Source organism: Culex pipiens, chromosome 3 (assembly GCF_016801865.2).
Source record: "Culex pipiens pallens isolate TS chromosome 3, TS_CPP_V2, whole genome shotgun sequence".
NCBI classification, from domain to species: domain Eukaryota; kingdom Metazoa; phylum Arthropoda; class Insecta; order Diptera; family Culicidae; genus Culex; species Culex pipiens.
This window is the reverse complement of record NC_068939.1, coordinates 51,596,119-51,623,615: the sequence shown is the minus strand read 5'-3', so window position 1 is coordinate 51,623,615 and position 27,497 is coordinate 51,596,119. Positions and strand designations below refer to the sequence as shown.

The 27,497-nt window shown below is 37.2% G+C and overlaps 3 protein-coding genes across 4 annotated transcripts; 2 read left to right on the top strand and 1 right to left on the bottom strand.

The window, feature by feature from the left end:
- Nucleotides 1-851, top strand: LOC128093633 (uncharacterized). Its single transcript, XM_052711187.1, has 5 exons — nucleotides 1-107; nucleotides 173-214; nucleotides 273-377; nucleotides 434-707; nucleotides 770-851. The coding sequence occupies exons 1-5, from the start codon at nucleotides 63-65 to the stop codon at nucleotides 829-831; spliced, it is 528 nt and encodes a 175-aa protein (XP_052567147.1). The 5' UTR covers nucleotides 1-62; the 3' UTR covers nucleotides 832-851.
- Nucleotides 852-1,477: 626 nt separating this feature from the next.
- LOC120418510 (uncharacterized) lies at nucleotides 1,478-2,486 on the top strand. The gene is made up of 4 exons (XM_039580947.2): nucleotides 1,478-1,681; nucleotides 1,747-1,863; nucleotides 1,928-2,179; nucleotides 2,366-2,486. Exons 1-4 carry the CDS (start codon nucleotides 1,481-1,483, stop codon nucleotides 2,447-2,449), a joined length of 654 nt encoding a protein of 217 aa, XP_039436881.1. The 5' UTR covers nucleotides 1,478-1,480; the 3' UTR covers nucleotides 2,450-2,486.
- An 8-nt stretch (nucleotides 2,487-2,494) lies between these two features.
- LOC120418500 (probable cytochrome P450 301a1, mitochondrial) lies at nucleotides 2,495-27,497 on the bottom strand. Of its 2 annotated transcripts, none has more exons than XM_039580937.2 (7): nucleotides 27,316-27,497; nucleotides 12,188-12,562; nucleotides 8,657-8,807; nucleotides 7,917-8,029; nucleotides 3,540-3,935; nucleotides 3,063-3,477; nucleotides 2,495-2,988 (listed from the first exon to the last, which is right to left on the bottom strand). In XM_039580937.2, exons 2-7 carry the CDS (start codon nucleotides 12,505-12,507, stop codon nucleotides 2,665-2,667), a joined length of 1,719 nt encoding a protein of 572 aa, XP_039436871.1. In that variant the 5' UTR covers nucleotides 12,508-12,562; nucleotides 27,316-27,497; the 3' UTR covers nucleotides 2,495-2,664. The 2 variants fall into 2 exon arrangements, with proteins under 2 accessions (XP_039436871.1, XP_052566428.1); XM_052710468.1 differs by lacking the exon at nucleotides 27,316-27,497 and adding an exon at nucleotides 27,267-27,282.

The window sequence follows — 27,497 nt, the reverse complement described above, 5'->3', positions numbered from 1 at the left end:
CGACAACATACGATCACTATAAAAGGTTGATAATTTCGTTGAACCGCGTAAAATATACCAAAATGTCCACTATATCGATTAAGATTTTAAGTTTGGTAGTAATTACTGTAATAACTGTGGATATACAAAAAAAAAACTTTATGAATTTATTGATTGAACTATTTATTCACAGAATGGCGTATTTGCGAGTGATTGTGAGTCAATTGCTGATCGGGTTTGTACCAAATTGCTTGAATGAATTCAATTCCTAATATGTTCATTTTTCTCAATAGACAGAAGAATTGTCAAAATGTTGCACAGTTCAAGATCCATTTCCTAGGGAGGCTTTTATGAAGTGTTACAACGCAGCTCAGGGAACTAACGAGGAAAAAATAATTGTGAACACTTTTTTTTCAAGTTTTAAGAAATTTCATAAAACCACAAATCTTTTTAGTGCGCAGCAGAGTGCAATTTCCGAGAAAATGGCATTCTGGGCCCGAACAATGAGCTGAACGAGGAAAAAGCTCTCGATTATGTGGACCATATCGAGCAGGACGAGTGGCGTGAGCAAGTGGCGGACATTGTGCAATCATGTTGGGCCAAACTTGATGCCATGAAGCAAGCTTCAGCTGAGAGAACCACGAAATGTCCCCTTTTTTACATGATGATGCAAATGTGTTTGGCGAATCGCAAGTTTGTTAACTGCCCTGCTCGGGAATGGCATTCATGTAAGATCATGGTTTTATATATGTTATATTTTATTTTCAAGCATATTTGTTTATTTTTATAGCTGAATTCTGCGAGGTTGCAAAGCAGTCCCAATGCTTGAATACTTTCAGCAATGGAGCATAATAAGATTAGTTCGATGCAGAAAAAAAATATTATTAAAATGTGTTTCTGTGGAAAAAAATAACAAAAAATATTTGGGATTTAAGTGATATACTTTGGTTAAGACATTTTTTTCCTTGAAATTTCCTTGAGCAAAATAATTTGACTAAAGTATTTTTTGTTTAGTGATTAAGGTAGTTATATCCGAAATGCTTCCACTACTATTCATACACCATGCACTCTTTATCCACCCCAGTTTATGCTAAATATACATTATTAGTTTAAAGTGCTACCAGAATGTTATAGCTTAAATTATGGGTGCATTTCACAACTTTGCCTAATTTTTCTAAATTAAATCTGCTCCAGTGTATAAAAATAGCCTACGCCATTCATAATGAATCATTCAAAAATGATGTAGCAATTATTGTCTCTCGTTTATTGTTCGTATGGTTGTTCCTTCTCAATAAATGAAAAGGAGAGATTTGTACAAATTGAAAATAAACGTACGTTATTTCCGAATGAACCCAATTCCAAATATAAAACGCCACAACTTTCCAACTAAACACAAACAAAAAAACACCCATTCAATTGACTGTAAGTCTCCCAGACCAAAAAAAAGAGCCATTCAATTTTCCCCCCAAACTGCGTGTCCTCCAACAGTTGTCACCGTAAAATGTTTTTCGACCTAGCAGCGCCATCGCGTGCTTATTTAACCGTTTGCGAAGGTGCGAGAAACATGTCGAGTGTGCTGGCGGTTCCTCGTCCGGCCGGGTCTGTTGTAAGGCACAGCGTCTTGCTGCTCGCTTGGCTAATCTTCACGGTCACGGGCAGCGATGGGCAACCGATAGAGTGCCACCGGCCACCGTTGGATGTGGTAAGTTAAACTCTCTATCTTTTGTTTTGTTGTATTGTCTTTTTGAAAATATTTCTTTCCAAAAGCACCCAAAGGACTGTTGCCGGATGCCACCGCTGCTGGACGAAGCTTTACTAGCCGGATGTAAGCAAATTCATGGTGGTGAAGACTTGAAACGGGGCGTAGCCTACGAGAAAGGAAGTGTACGTTTGCATCAAATTGTTTTTAGCTAAACCTAAGCTACTAAATTTCATCTTATTCCAAAAGTGCCTAGTCGAGTGTGCAATGAACGCCACCGGAACCATGACCAACGGAATGCTGGACCAGGAGCGGATTCTGCAGCTTGTGGCGGCTTCCAGCACCGGAAGTCCTGCGTTGAAGAGTGTCACCAGTGCGGCCTGTATCAGGTGCTTCCAGATGAGGCAGCAGAGGGTGCAACAACCGCTTCCGAGAGCAGCGACGTTCTGTAGCAGCGAAGCAGCGCAGTTTCTGAGCTGTGTCAACATGGAGACGTTTAAGGTAATTGTAATGCAATCAGATTTGTGCCAAATTGGAGCAATTTATTTTTTTTCCGCGGAGATATGAGTTTTTCAATACTCTTTATTATTCAATGTTGAAAGAAATAATTACAACTGCACCGTTTTCAAGTCATAGCAATTTCAAGGTTAATTTCAATTATATTAAGTACTCTCTTTCCCGTTGCAGACCTGTCTACAGGAGTACTGGACCGATAGTAGCAGTTGCATCACATTGCGGAAGTTTATCGAGAACTGTCCCATTCCGTCGTAAACCACCCAAGTCACTAACACCTAAGATAACAACAACAACAATCGGTAGTCTGTATTTGAATGTCATTTATTCCATACACATTAGAGTTGATAATTATACTAACAGGTTATGTACACATTGTAAAAAAGTTGGCGAATCTCGAAACCACCCGGCGGTAATAAACATTTGCATTTCTTAAGCCCTAGTATAACGAGTCGTAAACACCTCCCCTGCATTCACTCCCTCGGTGTCATCTTGAACTTGAGTGCCCCTTCCGGTGCGTACATGAACGTGACGACGTACTTGAGCGGATCGTGGTGGAACTCGAGCTTGTACGAGCGCAGCAGCTTAGCCAGCAGAATTTGCATCTCCAAATCGGCAAAGCGACGTCCCAGGCACATGCGGGCCCCGTAACCGTACGGCAGCGACGCGAACGGGTGCAGGTTGTCTCCGGTGCCACCCTGGCTGGGCTTGAGCCAACGTTCCGGCTTGAACGTCTTGGCGTCCGTCACGTACTCCTCCATCGTGCCGGTCACCAGGTTCGGGAAGACGCACTGGACCTGGTGTGGAAGTTGATGATGAGGTTGAAATTAGTATGATTAAAAGGTTATAAGAACACGAGGACACAACTTACCCCCTTGGGAATTCTATAGCCACAGATGACGGTGTCCTCCTGCAGGGTCCGCCCATTCCCAATCACCGTACTGTAAACCCGCAGAACCTCCTTGATGAACGCCTTCAGATAGTGGGCCTGATCGAGCAGTGGAATCGTCAGCGGAGTCTTCGGATCGGGCATGATTCGTCGCAGCTCTTCGTACACTTTCTGTTGTTCGGCTGGCCGCGTTGCCAGCTGGTACAGGATCGAGCACACGGCCATCGAGATGGTGTCGATTCCCACCAGGATCATATCCAGCGCCATTACGACCGCTAGCTTTTCGTTGTTTTGACTCTTCATTACGCGCTCCAGCAGGGAAGGTTCCCCGTCCAGGGCGCGTCCTTCGGTCAGCTTCATCCGATTGGTGGCGTTCTTGATGTATTTCATGCAAATACTGAAAAATAAGATTATCATTAAGACATTTTAAAAACCTTCCAATCAACCCTCACTACTCACTTGACGAAATAGTCCATGTTGTTGACGTACTTGGTCCACAGCGGAGTCGGGAAATACCTCCAGTAGGGCGCTTTCAGTTCCAGCGTAGCCACATTCCGCAGAGCGTACTTGGCAGCGTTGATGATCTGCTGCGGTTCCGACTTGGGATCCAAGTTGGGCTCCAGACAGCCCAACCTGGCGTCCAGCGCAACCAGACCGATACACTCGAGGGACCATTTGTGGATTTCGTTGTCGAAATCGGCCGGCAGTTCCTGCTTATCATCCAGCAGCTTGTTGCACCGATCGATGAACTCCTCGGTGACCTGCTCCAGTGGGGTCACGTACCGACGGACGGTGGATAGTTGCAGGACAGGTTTTTGGACCCGCGAACGGAACTCGCGCCATTGTTCGCCGTGGCTGGAAGTTAGTAAAACCAAATTATTACGTGTCTTTTGATTATTTATTGCAAACTGAGTAAAGATTTTATCAATTCTGGATCAATTTTCATAGATTCAAAGGCATTTTTGATACATTTTAGTGTTTAGTCCATATGACAAATTAATAATTCGTCGCCATCGTGCTAACTTGTCGTACGTGCATTTTGGGCCAAATTGAGTTAAGAACACCATTTTGTGCAGCTCACAATGCCTCACCTTTTGACCTTCACAGATCCCCAAAATTCGATTTCAATCCTGAGATATTCAACAAAAACCGGAAAAACTCCGTGCATTTTTGTCACTTTACATATGAAAGTAGTTTCAATCTTGTCGTGCTATCTTGTCACTCCATGAAAATTGATGTAAGTGCGACAAAAGGCCAAAGGGATTTCAGGTCAGGAAAGTCAGGATGCGTTTGTCGCACGTACAAGCTAGACTACCGTAAACATTTGTAATTATAACTCGGGACTCCAGCAACCAACTTCAACCAAACTTTGGGACAATGCACAGAATGGTGAGCCAAACAAAACGTGTTTGTTATTGTTTACATTGCGTGCTCTCGTTTTTGAATATTCAAGGTCAAACATTAAAACGCGTTTTTCTCGGAACGTCAAAATGGCGGGTGCGACAAAATAGCACGACGACGTCGAATTGTTCTAAGCTGTTAATCGGTGATATTTCAAAGTCTTAATGTGAGGTCCCATTTAACTATTTTTAAATTATTTTAAACGAATTTAATTTTACTGCTGATCAATATAAAATTTGGTGACATTTCTGGAGCTTACTCTCTAAGTGAGTGCTCAGTAAAACCTTATGATGGTTGACAATGTTTAATTGGGAATCCAATTGACCGACTCTCAGCACTTGTTTACCAAGGAGTAAATTTTTCAAGTTGAAATGATAATTTCTGTATTCATGTTTTACAACTTTTTGAATCATACAAAAAACATTTTTTCAAAGCATAGATCCTTTCAAGAATCTTTTTCTAAAAATATTTGTGAGCTACATTTGTGAAAGTCATGAAATGTTGGAATTTTAACAATTTTAGAAACAATTTTACAAAATAACTTAAATAAATGGTTGGATTTCAAATATTAAACTGTTCTTTATACGGAATTTTATAGTAAAATTACTCATTTAAAATAGCCCTCTTATTAGTAAAGGAAGATTCTGTAAGTATAAAATCATATACGACTTTTTTAAAATGGGGTACATGGAAGCGTTGTCCCGTCACAAAAAAAAAATACAATTGCTTAGTTTGCAATGGTTCGTGAAATAGGATTTTGGGTTTTTGGGGAACATCAATCAGCTGGATATGGAAAAAAATAATTTACGATGCCTTTATTGCATATAAAATAATAATCTTGAAAAAGCTCCTCGATTGGCCTTATTCCGGGATCCTCCGGAGAACCTGAAACCGACGCCAAAGTGGCCAGATAAGTCGAACAAGTTTCGAAGTTTCGATTATCCGAAGGTTTGTATGGGACTTCGGATAATCGAATCACGAACAAAATTTTTTTTTCGTATTTTTTCATTTTCTTGTTTTTAACATAAATTTTGTGTTCTACGACCCCAATTAAGGCAAATTTGAGTTTTTGATTGCCTTTTAAAAAATAAAATGCATTTTGGCCGCCATCATGGATTTAAAAATTCTAAATAATTTTAGCGTAGTTTAGGGGTCTTACCTATGCTCAACAATAAAAAAAAATTCGTGATTCGATTATCCGAAGTTTCGGTTATCCGAAGTGATTTTTTTCCGAGGCCTTCGGATAATCGAGTCTGGACTGTATGTGACATTATCAATAGTAACTTTTGGGTCACTTTGATCTAATATTAGAAGTTTACAAAATAAGGTTTACAAAACTTCATGTTCACGAAATCTTTGAAACCATTTAACCTGGGTGCAGAATAGTGGTTCGCAAAGCGGCCTCAATTTAGAACTGTCAAAGTGGAACCAATTTACTGTTCGCAAAATGATACCAAGAAGTGGCAAGTATTGTAATCGAACTATAATTTATTTTGTCGGTGGTGTCGAGCTTTTGAGGTATTCGAAGTTAACAAATCTTAAAAGAGGGTAGAAATCGAGTTTGGGTTAATTCGTCGCTAGCATTTCAATAAGCGGTATGTCTCCCGCAAAACCTACCTTTTTGAAATATTAGCGACGAATTATCAATTACTATGAATGGCACATGCCAATAATATTTAATAATCTTACTCCAACATTATTACTGCACTTAAAAGATACACAATCTCGGAACTTCGATTCGGTTGTTCTTCTGATACACAAAATTCCACCCACTTCTGACGTAATGTTTCGTCACATGGAAATCAAAAATGGCCTCTTTTGGCCGCCCATCGATTAGTCTACGAACAAAAAAGTGCGGAGCCCTTAATTTAAAACATAAACAGATTTAAAAAAAAACATAACAAGTCATTTCCGCAGCAAAAAATATATCACGCTTGAGCTTGAACATAGCCTTCCACTTTGTTTATGTTTACAGCTGTAGTAAGATGTATTAGTGAGGAGCAGTAGAGCATTCAAAAATCACTTTTTGCAATTCCGTCGTGAAACGACTTACTTTTCCTGTCATTCTTGAACGACGAAATAGCCTACTTTTCTGTACCAAAAATAACAGAATCGAATAGGTTGTTCTACTCAAATGGGTGCTGAAAAGTTGAACTTTTCAGCACTTGTTTCGAAAAGTAACACTTTTCAACATTTTTTGATTTAAACGATTTATTGACAAAATACATGAAAATTTGACATAAAATTTCACCCAGTGTGTGTTTTTTGGAATTGCAAAAAATGTCGTTGCAAAACTTGATTTTTTCAGCACTCTTCGTATTTATCCAACTCGGTGAACCTCGTTGGATAAATGTACGACTCGTGCTGAAAAAATCCTCTTTTTGCAACTTGTTGCATAAACTACTATTACGCATTCTGTCTTTTCAGCTCTGCTGGGTTTAACTAGTCTTTAGCCTAAAATTTCCATACATTTTTGTATGAAAAAAATTAAAACACATTGGATAACTTTTATTTTTGACAAAATTTATTCAAAATAAAAAAATAGTATTTCTGCCAAAACAGGACCAACAAATATAACTTATGCGAAAAAAGTAAGATTTTGAACCCAAAAAAGAAACATTAGCTATATAAGTACTAATAAGTTCAAATAAGTCAATATATCATAATATTATCTTGATTTGGGGTTCTTGATTATCAAACCCTTCTTGATTGGGGATCTTAATTATCAACCCCTAAATGAAAACTAAATGAAAAACTAGCTTTGACATAAAAAATAACTAAAAATTCACTTTGCCCCGCATAGTGCGTACCTTCGCTCCACATACGGGGTAAAGGTGCGTACTTCATGTTTTTTAGAGCAATTGCCTGGTTCTCGAAGTGTAAGCGATTTGAAGTAGATCCTAGTACTACGTTTTGAAGGCCATGGATTTGGTATATACAACGAATCAAAAATACTGATGGTCACCAGCGACAGAACGAATTTGCTGGAGAAAACGAATCAATGGAAATCGAAAAGATTAGTAAGCTAAACATTCCCTAAACATATCAGTTTTTTTATCAAGAAGAACATGACTAACAGCTTTTTACTAAAAACAATTATTCTAATCTTTTAACAATACCGAATCACTTATAAATCATTTGATGAAAGAGAAAATATAAAATTAATAGATTTATGGATTCGATTTAATTTCGTCATATTTGATCCAACTGACTTTCAGATTTAATTTTAGTTGCAGACTTTGTGACGCCAAGGTTATAAAACGTGAACAATGATTGGCTTTCACCATGTCCAAAAATAGCTCATAAATGTTGACCACAGCTCAACTCAACCCATTCAGGTCCGTTGAGTAACTTGTGACAACAATGTAAAATAAAGATGTTTTGTACAGATTTTCGGCCATAAAGTTATTTAAGAAATAGTTTTAAAATACTTACACTCCAACAACTCCCGGCAGATCGCCGAAGAAATCTTTCCGCAGTTCGCTCTTGTACTTGACGAGGCTGGGCATCGATGGCCGGAACGGGGTTGGGCCCTCGTGGCGATAAACCTGTGTGTATTGGTGAAACATGTTTAACTTCGCCTACTACTACAACAAAACAGTTGGTAACAAGTCGTCGCGCAACGCATCGACGACAGTCAAGTTCATTGATACAAGCGCGGAGATTAACAAAACAAAAAACGCGACGTCAACGAGAGGTGATTTGAACGGCTGGCTGGTTAGTGCAAGCGACGAACCTTGAATTCCATTCAACAAGCCCGGTTTGGGAGGTTTGGTGTGAATGATTGACACCGGTTTTGGAGCCGTTAGGTGGTTTTTTGTTTCGGTTACCGGGTAAATCGCTAATCTAGCATTGTTATGTGAAGCTTCTACTGCGGCGTTGATGGAAGGTCAAGATTGTCTACTTTTTGGAAAACGTGCTTTTTGTTATGGAACGGGTTTGGAATTGGTCAAGGTCGAAGATTTAAACAAGATGTTCGATTAGATTGTTAATAAGGACTTTTTTAGATTATTGTAGCTTGTTTTAGCTATTATTGATCAATAACTACAGATCACAAGAATATTTTTAACTGTTTAGTCAATTCGCCCGGTACGGCAATGAAAAATTGTCTTCCCGATACCGTCACATGAATATTCATTTGGAATTCGTCCAGCGTGACTTCGAAATCTACATACCTTTTCGATTTCATCAGCGTCGTACACAAACAGCAGGTCGGGCCGGCCAATCAAGCCTCCGAGCCGAACGATCCGACCGTAGTGCTCGTGCAGCAGGAACGATATCATCGCCACATCGGAGATTTTGTATTGACCAATGATGGGAAAGACGCTGAAAGAGAAGATTGGAAAATTAAAAGGATTTGCTACAAAATTTAACTTTCCTGAGAACTGTATTCAAAAAACAATTTCATAAATAAAATTATTAAAGTTAAAATAACTGGTTACACAACTAATAAATCAAATGATCATAAAATCAACACTAATGACCAATTAGTTTGCAAGTTTCGGGGATTTACTAAAAAAATTTAGGCGTCAATTTTCGCATCCTAGTTAAATGTGTTAAATACTCATTTGCGTCAAACAAACTAGTCAAGATACGAGTTCAAGTATGAATCATACTTTGTTGTAAAAAGAAAGAGGAAGAAACGTACTGCAAACGTTTATTTGAACCAGTAAATCTGAGGACCTTTTTCCAAAAATAAAAAAAAAATCAGAAGCATTGATGTTGTATTTGTCACTAATTTCAAACATTATTAAAAGCTATAAAAATTTCGACTTGAAAAATAAGCGCTGACGCAACGAATGCATCACAAGGTGCTAATTATTGCACATTTTGGGTGATTAAATATTATTTTTCAATGTGCTAAAAAGTTTGGCTACAAGCAATCAATTTAAGTGCAACCTTGGAAAATGCTGTTTTTTTGCAAATCGAATGCGTTTTTCACACCAAATAATAGCATTTAATTAAGTTGCAATGTGCATCTGATTCGAATGTAGCTTACAGTTCCTTGACATTTTTTTAGGTTCATGAAAGTGTGTCAATGGAAAACACCTCGCAAACAATGCTGAGAGCACGACTTAATGGCTTCAAGTGCAAGGTCACGCGATTGTTTTGGTTGGTTTTGTTTCCTGTTGAAATTTAACTTTTTGACTGTGCGTTTACTGGAATCAAGTTTGAAAATGTCGAGTTTTGTTATTACAAATAATTTGAATCGTTGAATTTATTTTCTGATGCTTAGAACAATTTTCTACTGCGTTCGATAGTTTCTACAATCAAATGGGTAACTCTGCGCCAACTCACACAAAATTGGTAAAAGATGTAGGAATGAATTATTTTCGAATCCGAGCTAAATTTTTCGATATCTCGTGACAAAGGGGCGGTACGACCCCATACATTTTTGAACGCTCTAAAAAACAATCCTGCAAAGTTAGAAAAAACGCGAAACATTAAAATGATTTTTTTGTGTTCGATGAAAAAATGACCCTTCAAGTTTTTTTTTTCTAATTTAAAAAATAAATGAAAATTCCCTTCAAAAGTCAAGTTCAATAAATTTTACGATTGAGCAACGAAAAATGGCAGAGTTTTTGAAACTATTATTGAACTTTTTTTTGAAGAAAAATACGTTTTTTTTCGGAATTCCGAGAACGCCATCAAATCGGGCGTCCAATTTTACATAAAGTCCTTTTGCCACCAAATTTCCAAACCATCACCATTTCAGGCAAGAAACTATTGAAAAACACGTTTTTTTTCGAATGTTCTAAAATGGAAGGGGTCGCCCCTCTGTCACTTAATATCGGAAAATGGTGCTCGGTTTTATGATCAGGGACAAATATTACCCCTTCGAACAAAATTTAACTCAAATCGAAGAGAGGTTGGTCAACTACTGTTTGAGTTATCTGAGAATTACCCAAATATTACGTGCTATTCAAATAGATTTTAAAAATATCTCCAAATTTGCAGACATTTTCAGTAGAGCAATTGCAATTGTTATTGCAAAAATTTATAACTCAAAATTGAGCTTGACGGAAATACAAAATTGAATTAAAACATCTTTTTTATGAATATTCAGTAAAGCTAAATAACTCTTTACTAACCATGAATCACATTTATACGATTGTTATGTTAGTTCTTAAGCTTAGTTCAATAAACATTAAATTGTATATTTTGAAATCAATCATTAGAATTTTCCGTACTACTGGACTGTGTGACGATTTTCCAACTTTTTATCTGTAATTCGTGAAAAAACACAATGACTTTCAAAATCACTCTGTATTTTGCCTTCCTCACTGAGGTGCTCTGAAAATGAACTTTCTATTAAAAGCTCCTAGACCCACCTTCATGTATTTGTTTATTTGTTTATTTGTTTATTGTAAAAAAAAATGTATGTGTATGTGTGTATGTGTGTGTATGTGTGTGTGTATGTGTGTGTGTATGTGTGTGTATGTGTGTGTGTATGTATGTATGTGACCAAAATTCTCACTGAGTTTTCTCAGCACTGGCTGAACCGATTTTGATCGAACCAGTTGCATTCGACATGGTTTAGGGTCCCATACATCGCAATTGAATTGTTTGAAGTTTCGATAAGTAGTTCAAAAGTTATGTATAAAAATGTGTTTTCACAAATACCCGGATCTCAATAATATGCATGTAAACGATGTCCGGATCCATCATCCGACCCATCGTTGGTTAGGTAATTGAAAGGCCTTTCCAATGAGTCCAAGACATTGAAGATCTGGCAACCCTGTCTCGAGTTATGACCACATAAGTTATACATTGTGTTCTTTTTTTCTGGATCTAAAAAAATGATGAAACCACTCGTATACCCATTTTTGGTAAAAAGTGAGAAGGCATCAGCCACATAGGTGGATTAAGTTAGTTTTTTAAATAACAATATTAACCTTAACTGTTTTTCATGTGTTGACATAAATGTGTTTTGATTATTTTTGGGGTGATGAACTAGCAAAAACAAAACATTACCAAAAATTAAATATTCAGGATTAACCTATCACTAGGTGAAATTAGGGCGAATTTTTAAACATGAGGTCACTAGCCTAGAGCCGGCTGCGTAAAAAAAAATAATTTTCGAAAGCTTGTTACTAATATGGTGTCTTTCGAAAAATTAATCCCAATTTAGCGGAAATCTTATATCCACGAATTGATAAGGGTCAAACATTTGTTAAGCTCTATATGAACCAAGCACAAAAAAAAAATGCTTTTCTCCTTTCATAGTAAGAAAATTTTGTTAATTTTTATAACAATTTCTGTTTAAAATATTTCCATCAAACATCCTTTCATCCTATAAGGATTGGTTATTTTTCACTAAATTGAGATTGAATATCTTAAAAGTTGTTTTTAAACACAGCTTTACAAGAAAGTAGAGTGTAGATCTTATTGTAACAATTTCGAGTGAGCTTTAATATCATGTTGAAAAATAGGTGGCACAAATTTATTTGCTGTTTCAAGATTTGTCAAAAAAAATTAAAATGTATTACGTAACGCATGTATGTCTTTAAATGACACCTTCATCTTGTATTTTAAAACTTGCTTCTGCGTCAAACCTTACCAGTAGCCCGATCCAAGATGAACCCAAAATTCCTTTCAAACCCAGTCAAACAGGTTCGCGAAACACCTAATGACGTTAGCAGGACCAGTTGGGATGAGGCAAATTAGATAAAATTCAAATCTGTATAAAATTCCCCAAAACTTACCGCCACGTGTTTCCCAAAATCGGCAACGGCTTCGGGCCGGGCACTTCCGAGTACGGCCGGGCCTGCTCGAGCTTGATCGTCGGCGGGGCCTGCTGGTGTGACTGCAACCGGGTGTTGATGGTGGCAGCCTCGGCTGCGGCCATGTCCACCATGTGGGGACACGTCGCTGTGGCATAGCTGGACCGGGGCACGGCGTTGCTGTTGGACGGGTTGGACGTGCTGGTGGCGGCTGTGGACGGTGCCGTTGGAGCGGCCGAAGTGGCCGATGTGGACGCTAATCGATTCAAGCCACGTATCAACCGGTGACGTGCGCTGTTCATTTTTGCTGCTATTGCTTGGTTTGCCAATAATTACTGGAGGAGGTTGGAGGAATCGCTGCAATACAAAAACCAGTGTGAATTTAAATTTCTTTGAGGACTGACAACGCGAACCGGTGGCCAGAGCGGCAACTTTCTGTTGCAGCTGCTGCGGTGATGCCGCAATGCCCGGTGGTTGAAGATCGTCATCGTAGAGCTTCGTTTGTTGTGAGTATCGATTTCGATCGAGCCTTTGCGTAACAGGGTGTGAAATAATAAACCAAAATACTAGGAAAGTGAAAGATCAACAACTGTTGCATGACCAGAGTGATTCGAGCCTAAACTGGTGCAAAAGGTAGAGCTTTCTTTTCTTCAAGCAAAGATAAGTCACATGATAAATACAGACATGAATTTCATCAAAATTATCGAAATACATCTTCAAAAATGCCCACAAGTAAGGTATTATGTCACCTACACGAAGAAAAAAGAGCTCTCAATTTCATGAACGCGTTTTCACGATTTTGGGAAATCTTTTTTCTCTGTGTATCTTCATACCACACGGAGAAAAATGAGTTCTCATAATCGTGAACAAGCGTTCATGAAATTCGGAACCACGAACAAAGTGTTCAAATTTCATGGTACGTTTTTCAAAATCGTACCATGGAAATTGAACACTTTGTTCGTGGTTCCGAATTTCATGAACGCTTGTTCACGATTTTGGGAACTCTTTTTTCTCCGTGCATGTGATCAGTTAAGAAAATCTTGTCATTGCCTGGGCAATATAGAATGAAGCAATAGTTAACTCAATTTCTACTAACTATTTGTGTTGGCTTCTTTTCGAAACTTAAATTAATTATTTAAAATTTTAGATTTATACCCATTCCTCAAAAAGGAAGGTATAATAACCTTAAAATAAACTGATAATCCTGAAGTAAGGAATATTCATTTCACTAGCAGACTTAATCCGCATATCCGAACGCTCTGCCACGGTCATGGTCAAATGCAAAATGCTGCAGATATCGTTCCAGGATGTGAGCTGTTCGACTTTGAGATTTGCAAATTATGTGCATTTTAAATAAGCCGGCAAATGCTTTCCAAAATTTTAGATCAACAATTTTTGCTTCAAGCTATTTCTTGAGGTTGTTGGCTTTTTTAAACTCTTTCCATGAAAACACAACCGTTGAATTCCGTCAACACTCAGTAAATTTTTTCACTATATAAATTTATGATCAAGTTTCCGTGTGCACTTGACATCATAAGAAATTAAAAAGTATTTTTTACATTATTCATGGCGACTTCATTCGACAATAAGTATCGAAAAACCTGTCAAAAACAATCCATTCGAAAGGACCATCACTGTGTACCCTTGAAGCAGCAATATACCCAGCGGGGATTTAACCAAAAAAAATAACACTATTTAACGATCTGAGCTCGAACATACCGAGTGCGCCGACATTGATTCAATGGAGTCGATCGCGTTGCAAACATGGGCACCGCCACAAGAACTTCGGGCCACTCAGCATCCGAAGAAACTGGTTTTCGCGAGAAGCAACAGCACAACACAAAAAAAGACTCTCGTCAGGTGCACTATTGAAGGTCAATCGACAATCGACCCCCTCTTGTACGAAAAACAAGACTCAGCTGCTCAGAACCATTGAATGTGGTGGTTAAGCAACGCTCGTTTGGTTAAGGTTGAACTACGCAATACCAATCAATTTTGCTTTGCAATCTTTTGGCTACTTATTGGAGTGAGCTGGAGATTCGGAAGCCTATAAAATTCAACATCGGAAAATTACCACCACTTTTTTTGTTGGGAAAGTGTTTTAATTAATTTTAAACATCTTATATGAACTTTTCACTTGCTGGATAAGGGTTTTCACATAAAAAGCATTTAATTACAACGATTATCAACAATAAAGCCTTCAAAATCAAAAATCAAATTATTCGCTCTACAGCATTGAATTGGCGTTCTCCATTGCGAGATTCCTACTCGAAACTAGGTGTTCGAAGGCTTGATTATTGAGGCAATTGCAAACCTCTTTTTACACCTTAACTTCCATCCACCCCGGGATTCAATCTGACGACCTTTAGATTGTTATTCCAACTGCCTACCAGCGACTCCACCGAGGCAGGACCCAGGGAGACGACTCCTACACCTGGACTGAGCTATCGACCTAACCTCTAGGTTAGACCGGGGCCAACATTTACTTCCCCGTTCGACGGAAGGCGTGGTCAGACTAATCTCGTCTCGAAAAATGCCACCGGGACCGTCTGGGATCGAACCCAAGCCGACTGGGTGAGAGGCAACCACGCTTACCCCTACACCACGGTTCCCGGCTCAATAAAGCATTCGAAACTCAAAAATTGTTGAAATTTTATTTAAAATAATTTTTAAATCTGCAAAGCGTTAAAAATTTACACGGAAAGGGGATCCAACGCCAAATTAGCAGATAGATTTCACAGATATTTTGCAAATATCTAGCTAAACCAGCGACATTTTTCGCTAAAGCCAGCAACCTAGATCTGCTGGTTAAGTTTGGCTTATTACTGGCAAACATACTCAATTTTATTAGAAAATCAAAACAATTTTATAGTATTAAAATAGTTCAACTGATCAATGTTGACATAATTATCAAGAGGTTTCCAGCATCATGTCAGACTGGTCACTAATCCGGAATTACTCGGAGTTTGAGCATGTAATTCTGCAATTCCGGAATTACTCAGTAATACCGGAGTAATCCTTACAATTCCTGTTAATTCCAATACTCAATGGTAATTACAAGATTTTTTTTTGTAAAAACGTTCTACAGAAGATTGAAAATAAAATTAAAAAAAAAGACTGTTTAAAAATAATCTCGGTAAACCTTTCATAAGTCTATGATTGCCTATTAATTTTCATGTAAAGATTTTCCGGCGCCGTTTCAAAGTGGTGGCTTAATTCAGCAATTCCAGAATTACTCAGCAGTTATGTAATTCCGTAGTAATTCGTGTAATTCAATAGTTATTCAGTAATTGTGTGTTTAAGTTTTGTTTATTAGTTTATTTTTGTTTTAGGCTGGTACAAATTTTATTTGAAGTTTTTGTCACCCCCCTTCCCCTCCTTGTAATGTCGCTTTTTCAGTCTAAATTGAGATAAAATTACATAAAAAAGAGGTAATATTCAACCTTGAAAAATTACACATTCCAAATTTACACATGTTTTTGCTGTGAACCTAAGTACCACCTATAATGTACAGACATGCCTCGGTTTAGCACCGCATATGGGGGATGCAAAACCGAGGCGTGCATAACCGAGGCACAGAGCTTATGGGATTCTGGCTATATGGGAGACATTGGCTATAATCGTATGAAAAATCATGCAAACATAAAAATATTATAGTGTTTTGGAATCGGGATGATGAATTATAATTTCATGAAATTTTTCACAATAATACGTATTTTTCCTGTATTTTGAAAATGCAATTTTTTTCTCTCAAGAAACCAAAAATATATTGTTATTGCTATATGGGTATCAAATGATCAGGATTTTTTCATACATTTTGATTGTAATAACAATTTTTTTTAAATACTCAAAATTTTCACAAAACTACGTATTTTCGAAAAAAATACCCAAAATTTCAGTTTTTACAATATGGGTATCAAACGATCAGGATTTTTTCATACATTTCGAATGTAATAACTTTTTTTTTAAATACTCAAAATTTTCACAAAACTACGTATTTTCGAAAAAATAATCAAAATTTCCGTTTTTACAATATGGGTATCAAACGATCAGGATTTTTTCATACATTTCGAAAGTAATAACAACATTTTTTGAAAATACTCAAAATTTTCACAAAACTACGTATTTTTGAAAAAAATACTCAGAATTTCAGTTTTAACAATGGGGTATCAAACGATCGGGATTTTTTCATACATTTGTAAGTAGTTTTGTGAAAATTTTGAGTATTTTCAAAAAAAAAATGTTATTATTTCATTCGAAATGTTTGAAAAAATCCCGATCGTTTGATACCCATATTGTAAAAACAGAAATTCTGTGTTTTTTCAAAAATTCGTAGTTTTGTAAAAATTTTGAGAATTTTTAAAAAATGTTGTTATTACATTCGAAATGTATGAAAAACTCCTGATCGTTTAATTCCGATATTGTAAAAACTGAAATATTGAGTATTTTTTTCAAAAATACGTAGTTTTGTGAAAATTTTGAGTGTTTTCAAAATATGTTGTTATTACATTCGAAATGTATGAAAAAATCCCGATCGTTTGATACCCATATTGTAAAAACTGAAATTTTGAGTATTTTTTTTCGAAAATTCGTAGTTTTGTGAAAATTTTGAGTATTTTCAAAAAATGTTGTTATTACATTCGAAATGTATGAAAAAATCCTGATCATTTGATACCCATATTGTAAAAACTGAAATTTTGAGTATTTTTTTTCGAAAATACGTAGTTTTGTGAAAATTTTCAGAATTTTCAAAAAATGTTGTTATTACATTCGAAATGTATGAAAAAATCCTGATCATTTGTAAAAACTGAAATTTTGAGTATTTTTTCGAGAAACATATCATTTTTAAAATACAGGAAAAATATGTATTTTAAGAAAATTTTCATGAAATTATAATTTTAATGGATCATCCCGATTCCAAAACACTATAATATTTTTATGTTTGCATGATTTTTCATACGTTTAAAGCCAATGTCTCCCATAAAGCCAAAATCCCATAAGCTCTGTGCTTCAGTTAAGCACTGGGCCGTGCTTAACAGAGGCAGCTGTACGAATCAAAACTGGGGCATCACTGTAAAATGCATCGTGTGCGTCTAATTTGCCCACGTCCAACCACCTGCATTTGGTGGTGTTTGTTAAGTTTTAATGTTTTAAAATTTGTGTTTCAATTTGGGGCGTGAAACGTGGGTGCCTTCCCATTTAAAAAAAAAAAACACATTTTATTGAAGCTCACAACAGTGGTAATATAGATCGAACAAATTTCAGTAAGTTTCGTTTCGTGACGTGTTCATTACCGAGCTTACATGACAGTCCTACCATAAAGCGGTTGACCAACTTATTGGAGAATTTCTCAAGTGACATTTAAGAGCAAAATCGAATGATGATACGATTGGGATTGGTATCAGCTGTTATTATTGAATAATGAATAGTTGAATTTGTAAGAATAATATAAAAAAATGACTCCACTAGGAAACTATAAAATGTGGCAAACTGAGAATGATTTTATTCTAAAGATGACTTCAGGCCGAAACGGGTTTTACCAGGAAATAAACCAACATAGCTTGGCAGACCGAAAATTATAATAGTTCGATAATTTATGCACATAATTTGCAGGTGGTTGTTCTTTGGCCATGATATTCAAAATATCTCGGGTGAGTTGCCAAAAAGCCTCCAACACTTATTTTCATTTTTCTCCAAATTGTAACAAAATTTCATTTATGTTTAGTTTAGGGCACTTGTAGGACGTGAACAATCTAAAGCATTTTTGAAATTGATTTTTCGTAAGTAGGTCGAATACCGACGCAAAAAAGGCCTTGTTTACAATTGGCTCTTACGTCTTTATCAAAACCAATCCGAGATATATTTTTGTTATATTTTGTCAAAAAGTTCTTTCTGACAATATGATCAAAAGAGATATGCTGACGCAATTAAATTCTTGAAATGAAAACCTTAAAGAAAAACTTTAAAACTACTTTGTATAGTGTACGTTCAACAGCGTGGTTCATCTCACGATGCACTCTACCTCTTACCGAAGTATTCATCTTTACGGCAAACGCAACAAAAAAGAGTCATATTTCCCCACTATCGCATAAAACACGCCACAATATTTTCATCATAAAACCACACCAAAAGCCAATAAAAATTCCTCTGCCCCCTCGGAGACGATAGTTTCCCTTCGTGACACACATACGTTCGAGCGTCGTGTATCGAAAAACAATGGGCCACAATCGCGTATTTAAAAAAAAATGTTACCCTCAAATAAACTCACACATCGACGTCGTCGTGCTATCTTGTCGCACCCGCCATTTTGACGTTCCGAGAAAAACGCGTTTTAATGTTTGACCTTGAATATTCAAAAACGAGCGCACGCAATGTAAACAATAACAAACACGTTTTGTTTGGCACACCATTCTGTGCATTGTCCCAAAGTTTGGTTGAAGTTGGTTGCTGGAGTCCCGAGTTATAATTACAAATGTTTACGGTAGTCTAGCTTGTACGTGCGACAAACGCATCCTGACTTTCCTGGCCTGAAATCCGTTTGGCCTTTTGTCGCACTTACATCAATTTTCATGGAGTGACAAGATAGCACGACAAGATTGAAACTACTTTTATATGTAAAGTGACAAAAATGCACGGAGTTTTTACGGTTTTTGTTGAATATCTCAGGATTGAAATCGAATTTTGGGGATCTCTGAAGGTCAAAAGGTGAGACATTGTGAGCTGCACAAAATGGCGTTCTTAACTTAATTTGGCCCAAAATGCACGTACGACAAGTTAGCACGATGGCGACGACATATAGTGTAAAGCCACTTAGTTTTGAATGCACCGTACCACGAAAGAGCAAACATTCATTGACGCTGCACCGCAATGGAGCTGGAGGGCTTGTAAGCACTATAGTGGCACCATAATGGCATTTCGGGCTTGCGCGAGCGCGCTTTGAATAAAGCTCATTTTACGGTCTCTGATAGTGAGATGTGCAGCTGGTTGCTTTGGGCTGTGGTTTTTAATGCAGATAAAGTGCCCCGTGTGTTGCACCGAAACGGATAGATTAAGCACAACAAATGAGTTTTCACAGCCCTCCCCACGGTGATGATGATGATCTCTGGTGGAGGTGCAGTTGGGCTCGCCGGTTATGACCGACATTTTTTTTCACTTTCATTCAGCGTAAGCGCATATTGAGCTTGTGGATCGTTTCACGCGATCCAGCTATATGGTGGAATGCTTGGAGCATGGAGTAAGATTAATCAACCTGTTCCAGTACAAAGGGCTGGCAAAACTTAACCTTGACTTTAAATGGTACGAGAGAAGGTTTTGAATATGTTGTTTGTTTTATTTTTTATTTTGTTAAATATATTTTTTAACTTGTCTCATTTATTGAAGTTTGTTTTCTAAATTATTTTACTGTTATTACAGCTAATGATGAATCACACAAATCAAACTACAGTGGACTCTCTGGCTGTCGATCTTCTCGATATCAATAATGCATGAATCAATAAATTTTTAAGTTCTTCAAATAGATTGCTTTGATTTTTCGTTCTATAATTTGATAACTCCCGCTCTCGACGGTCCCTTCAATATCGCCAACGAGAGTGTCCATTGTATATGTTGCTGTCTTATTTTTGATTGTCGAGCTCAAGTATGACTACTAAACCACGCTAAATTGAATTAGATTTTTTTAAGCAATGGTCAAATTGTCCTTAAAAAAATAAAATAAAATTTTGGAATTTTATAAGCTATCAACTATTCCTTTTTTACTAAACTGAGGTCGCAGAACACGAATTTTAGGAGATTTTTTTTATTCATGATTCGATTATAAAAAGTTCCTTAGGCCGTTGCAAAATTTTTCAAAGTTTATGTCACCCCCCCCCCCCCCCCTCAAAATTGGTCGGAAAAATCAGGGGGCAGACAAATTATTTTTCCAAAAAACTTCCAAATTTCCATGAAATTGAAGTCTAATCAACTGAAAACAATCTAAAATGCATTTTTCTGCATTGATAATCATATTTAGCATGTTTGGGCTTGTTTAAAAATGTTTTCAATTTTTATGAAATTCCAATGTACAGCACCGCACAAAAAATATTTTTCGCAAAAAAAATAAATTTTCGTCAATACTCAGATATTTTGGAAACAAATGATGGCAAAACAACTGGACAGATGTATAATGCATTTTAAAACACTTTTTTCATGAAAATGTTGAAACCAAGGCTCGTAAATTAAATTTTTATACTTTTTTATTTTTTTTTGCAACGGCCTTACAAACCTTCGGATAATCGAAATTCGGACAGTAAACTGTAAAAAATTTGGAAGGTGTTTTTTTGGAAGGTTCAATATTATCTCTTTTATGATATAATTTTAACGCAATTTAGACTGAAAAAGTGGCATCCCTCAAGAAAAGTGGTAAAATTACATATTTTCAGAGATGAAATTACACATAATTTCTGACATAAAAGATGTGATAATTCCATGATTTTTTGTACTTTGCACGTACCAAAATTTAAAAGGAAGATCTGTATTTCAGTGTACAACCAAACTATTCTGAAAATCTTTGGATGGAAACTTGATATCTTGCTTTCTGTTAAGCTGCAATGTTTCTCGAAAAAATACTCAAAATTATTGTTATTGCAATATGGGTATCAAATAATTTTCACAAAACCACGTATTTTCGAAAAAAAAACTCAAAATTTAAGTTTTTTACAATATGGATATCAAACAATCAGGATTTTTCCATACATTTCGTATGTATTACCATTTTTTTGTGAAACTAGTCCAAATTTTCAGAAAATCACGTATTTTCGAAAAAATACAAAAAATAATCAGTTTTTCACAAAATGGGTATCAAAAGATCGAAATTTTGAGTATTTTCAAAAAAACATGCTAATATATGGGAATTGTAGAAAAAATCTCGATCGTTTGATACCCATATTATGAAAAACGGAAATTTTTAATATTTTTTTTAAATACGTGGTTTTGTGAAAATTTTCAGTCCATTCAAAAAATGTTGCTATTACATTCGAAATGTATGAAAAAATCACGATCATTTGATACCCATATTGGTAAAAACTTAAATTTTGACTGTTTTTTTCGAAAATACTAAAAGTCCAGACTAGATTATCGGATCCTCAATCGATTATCCAAAGTTTCGATTATCCGAAATTCGATTATCTGAAGGTTTATATGGGACTCCAGATAATCGAATCACGAACAAAAAAAATTGTTTTCGTATTTTTGCATTTTCTTGTTTTTAACATAAAATTAGAGTTCTGTGACCCGATTTAAGTAAAATTTTTATCCAAAGTTTCGATTATCCGAAATTCGATTATCTGAAGGTTTATATGGGACTCCAGATAATCGAATCACGAACAAAAAAAATTGTTTTCGTATTTTTGCATTTTCTTGTTTTTAACATAAAATTAGAGTTCTGTGACCCGATTTAAGTAAAATTTGAGTTGTTGATTACCTATTAAAAAATAAAATGCATTATTTCAATAATGTGTCACCACCATTTTGGCCGCCATCTTGGATTTAAAATTTCTTAATCATTTTAGCATAGTTTAGGGGTCATCCTTAGCTCGACAATCAATAATTAGGCAACGAAAATAATTTTTTTTTTGCGTGATTCGATTATCCGAAGTTTTGATTATCCGAAGTAAAATTTCTCCGAGGCCTTCGGATAATTGAGTCTGGACTGTATTTTTGTGAAAATTTGAGTATTAAAAAAATGATAAAAATCGATCATTTGATACCTATATTGCAACAATAATTTCAAAATATAGGAAAAGTACGTATTTTGGTGAAAAATTCTAGGAAATTATAATCAATAGATAGCTATAACATCATCCCAATTCCAAAACACTATATGGGTCATTCCATCTCAACTGTGCACGAAAAAGTGCAAATTTGAAAATTACCCTCTCCGATCCTACTCAAATTTGGCAGGGTTGTTGATACTATCAAAACATGCAAAAATCCCAAATTTCATCCAAATCGGACCACCCCCTCCATTTTTGTACCTCCCCAAAAAATCGACTTTTTGGCGATTTTTGTGCGAAACCCCTATTTTCAAACGGTGATAGCTCAGAAACCACAAATCTTAGAAGGTCGGTCTTAGACTCAATTTTGAAGGAAATTGGACGTAGAATCCATTTCCGAGATCAAAATTCGGATTAATTTATTTTTTCTACCTGTATTGCGCAATTGAAAACTTTAAACGGCCGTATCTCAAAACACCCCATCTTATTTTTTTGATTTGACCTCACCATCGTGTTCCCCGGCCAATTTTACATAAGAAAGGAATATGTTTCGTTCCAGAGATATCGAATTTTAAAGTTTTGAGTATTTGAGATTACCTACATTAGCTTCATTCGCCGCATATACTAGAAGCACTCAGGAGCACTTTTTAATAATTACTACCTGATGTTGTGAAAAATGATTAATTTATTTTTTATTTTTATAATTTCACGCAATTTTCAAATAGCTAATACCTTAATCATTTTTTTGTTCAAGGAATATTTATTGGGTTATTTTGAATGTACCGTTTTTTACGAGTTGCTAACCGTTTTAGAGTACCCCGAGGCCATGACTAGGGCCTTTGTCATGAGCGGTAATAGTGCCATTCAGCAAAAACTCCAAAATCTGCTTTATGGTTCAAAAGATGGATTATATTAAATCGATTTTTATATTGTGAGCCAGATCCATTTAATTAATGGATGGTTTTGGTCAAAGTACACTTAGTATCCGTATTGTGTTCCAAGAATCCGAAATGATAGAAGAAAAAAAACATTATTGTTCGGACGGTGTCTAAATCATCGCTACTAAATTTTGGGAACTAGCTGAACTTTGTGATTTTCTTACATTTTTCAGTTTTATACTTTCCAGAAATCCTTTTCCTACTCCTTGTGATCGTCCTTCACTAGAGTACAACGTATCAACAAATTTTATTCATTTTAATTCATATTTTTTACTCAATAATGTATCGTGTATTGCCACCACAGCAGGAAAAGAGCGAAACAGGAGTTTGTAGCTTAAAATCGCAGAGCGAACTTTATTTGCGACTGGAGTGATTGAAGTGTAAACAACGAATGAACCAAAAACATCAGATGCTGCGCGAAAAACAAACGTCAACTGTCAAAAAGATAAAATACCCGGCACTGAAAAAATGCTGATCTCTTGCTAACAGGGCTGCCAACCAACACTCCTCCACAAGAGCTAAGCATTTCCTTCCTCCTCCTCTAGTGATTCAGCTTGTAAAGCTCTCCTACCTTCTGCGCGATCAACAGTACTTTGTCATTCTTCATAACACAGCATTGATCCCTTTTGAACACAACGTCAAACCCTTTCTTCGTGATAGCACTCACTGACACTACATTAGCAGACAACCCTGGAACAAACAATACGTCACCTAGCTTAACTCCAGTTGGACGATCGTTGCCATCCCGCGAAACTAAAGTCACAACTCCTTTAGCCCTCGACTGCAACACCTGGCCATCCGCAAACTTAACGTTCTTTGCTGCCATTCGATGAACCTGTTCCAGTTGATCCTTACTTCCGGTCATGTGCGCAGTAGCTCCCGAATCCAAATACCAGTCCTGTGTTGGCTCCTCCTGAATTGCCGCAAAGCACAAGTCTTCACTGGAACAGCTGTTTGTTCTGACAACTGCTGACAATGCCTTCTGCTTTCGGTCTTTCTTCGATCGTTCGTCCTCAGCTCGTAGTTTCTTAAGTAGTTCACAATCTCGCATAAGATGATCGGGACTGTCACAAGCGTAGCACTGTCGGCTCGATCCTGCAGCTCGCCGGTCCTTTGAAGCACTTCGCACAGCCATGGCCTTCTCTGGTTCCGTTTCACGCTTGTTCTTGCGGCGATCGTACTCCTCCATCAGCTTTGTCTTCACAAAATTCATCGAGAGAACCTCCATCCGACCATGAATCGACGACACGGTGCTTTCGTAGGACTCTGGTAAATTCGCCAAAATGAAGCAAGCCTTGAGGTCCTCGTCCATGCGGATGCCAACGTTGCCCATTTTCTCGAAAAGCTCCTCCATGTTCAGCAAAAACTCGCGAACGTCACCTCCTTCAGCAAGCTCCATCTTTGACAGCCGCTTGATAAGCGCCACCTTTCCGACTGAAGAATCTTTCACGAAATACTTTCGCAGCATCTCCCATGCTTCCTTCGCCGTTTCAGCGTCCTCGAACTCCCTTTGCAGCGCATCATCAACCAAGTATCCAATGGTCTGCAGCGCCAGATCGTCTTTGGCCGCCCACTCCGGAGATTTCTTCACTTCCGCCTTGGCATCATCAACAACGTAGCTCCACAATCCTTCGCGCGTCAGAAACTGCCTCGCGCGCCGCTTCCAGGTCTCATAATTGTCGTATCGCAACCTCTGGAATCCGAACTTCGCACCTTCCATCTTTAAGTCCTCGCCGAGATCAAACTTTTATCAACTTTCACACAATTCTTCCTTCAACTACAACTTCCTGTCCACTGGGCCCATAACCTATTGCCACCACAGCAGGAAAAGAGCGAAACAGGAGTTTGTAGCTTAAAATCGCAGAGCGAACTTTATTTGCGACTGGAGTGATTGAAGTGTAAACAACGAATGAACCAAAAACATCAGATGCTGCGCGAAAAACAAACGTCAACTGTCAAAAAGATAAAATACCCGGCACTGAAAAAATGCTGATCTCTTGCTAACAGGGCTGCCAACCAACATCGTGCACTTATTGTTCAGTAAATCTTGCAAGTAACAAGATCAATTGCATTTTTCTGCTCGCTGCATCGGAATCCAATTCTGCCCTGTACTGTGTGTCGTTATTGCTCTATCCTGTGGGTTAGCACAGAAATTCATCTCATTTTTTTAAGCGGATAAACATTTGCGATTTAAGGTGAAGCCTTTGATCATTTTCGAAGAAAATTGATCATCACTCTAAATTGTTCTGTACTGAATTCAATTTAACGAATTTCTGCACCAAATGTAATCAGCATGTGCCGGTTGTTGCCTTCTTAAAGCCACTGAAAGAATTGTTGGTCTAAATCAAATGTGTTTCAAAAGTTACATAATTTTGAGGTACAATCATTGACATCCTAGTTGGCAATCATTGATCAATGGCGATTTCCATAACTTTGCAATTATTGGGATAATCGTTACCAAAAGGAATCAGCTTGTTTAGGGCACTATTCTAAACAACTTGTAAAAGAAATGTTGTCAAAATATTAATAGCGACGCACAATTTATATCCAGAACGAAAAATCATGGCAAAGATGGAAGTCTTCACGTTAACGCCAGATGCCTACAGTGTTATACAGTTATTTTGCCCAATTTGCTAAAGATTATTTAATATGAAATCTTATTCCAATAAATGACCAGGTAGCAGTTATTGAACAGCGCTTATGAGTGCTTCTAGCAGATGCGGCGAATGAAGCTAATGTAGGTAATCTCAAATACTCAAAACTTTAAAATTCGATATCTCTGGAACGAAACATATCCCTTTCTGTCGATGAGTGATTCTTATGTAAAATTGGTCGGGGAACACGATGGTGAGGTCAAATCAAAAAAATAAGATGGGGTGTTTTGAGATACGGCCGTTTAAAGTTTTCAATTGCGCAATACAGGTAGAAAAAATAAATTAATCCGAATTTTGATCTCGGAAATGGATTCTAAGTCCAATTTTCTTCAAAATTGAGTCTAAGACCGACCTTCTAAGATTTGTGGTTCCTGAGCTATCGCCGTTTGAAAATAGGGGTTTCGCACAAAAATCGCCAAAAAGTCGATTTTTTGGGGAGGTACAAAAATAAAGGGGGTGGTCCGATTTGGATGAAATTCGGGATTCTTGCATGTTCCGATAGTATCAACAGCCCTGCCAAATTTGAGCAGGATCGGAGAGGGTAATTTTCAAATGCTGTTCCGCTTCAGCTGGAATGACCCATATTTTTTTTCCTCTCCGATAGCGATGGAAGAAGGCGTCGACCTTGATCAGAGCCAAGGGACCAGGGTTGACAGGTTACCAGATAAATCTGGGAATACCAAATTTTTCATGTGTCAGCCAGACTACGTCAAAACGTGGCACAGATAATGATGAATCTGTGCCAAGTTCTGACAGATTTTACATTTTCTTAAATTTTTTTGATTAGGTGTATGGGTTGAATTGAAAATTTGAAAATAAATAGTAAAGTTTTATTTTAATAAAAATATAAATTCTACCCTTTTGAGATTTAAAATCGTTAAAACCATTAGAATTTCAAAAACATTCAAATTAATTCATATCACAGCTTCCCCTTCCCCATTCATAACTGTAAGATTTTCGTCTTCCAGATTTATTTGTGGTACCTGGCCATAAATTTGTACCAGCCTGATAAAATAAGTGTAAATAAAGTAAAAGTTTAAGTCCGCATTTTTTCAAAGGCTATCTTTATAATGTATCTTCATCTGACCATTGTTAAACATAACTTAACATAAAATAAATTAGCATAAAAGGTCATTTCACAAAAAAAGAGTCATAAATCACCACCATCCAACGGTTTTCGATTTCTCCCCTGACCACGGTACACGTGCAAACACTTTTGTTTTTTCTCTCTACTCTATCATCTCCACACTCTGTGTTGCCTGTTCCGGTATTTTTGTTTTTCCTCTCGGACATCATCACCCAGTCGCTGTTGTCGCTGGTTAGAGTGTCGAGTTTTTGATTACTGCTGCTCATGTTGCAGGCATAGTTTCACTTTCGTCCAGCAGCGAGTTAAATCACCCGGTACTTTTTTCTTAATTTCTTGCCTCAATTGAGGAAGTTTCGTCTCGATTTTTCGAGTTTCACTTTGAACTAACTACGGCAAAGACGCCCCATGTTTACAATCACTTGTGATCCCCCTTTTGGCCACTACTACTGGACTACGCTGAAGAGGTTCGTCGCCGGCGAGAGTCTCCGGCCACACACGTACACGCGAGCCACGGTTCCCCTTCACGTTAACCAGGTCACTTGAAACTACTTTTCCTTTTTTTTTTGCTTTTCGGACTTTTCATGTACGCGGAGGCATTTCGATCGAAATCAACCCGATTATTTCGAAACTCACGAGACAGATCTAGGAAAACTTGAAGAACTTATGCTGCCGAGCTACTAACCACGCGCTGATCAAATAACCCAGTGAACACCAACTCTGCGTTCGGCGCTGCTTCCACGGCCTAGATTCTTCACCCCGTCAAGAAGGAACCCACAAAGCACAAGCTGCAAGGAACCGCGAGAAGAACTGCGCAAACCGGAATCGCGTGTGGACGGAACGAACGTTGAGTCGAGACTGAGCGCT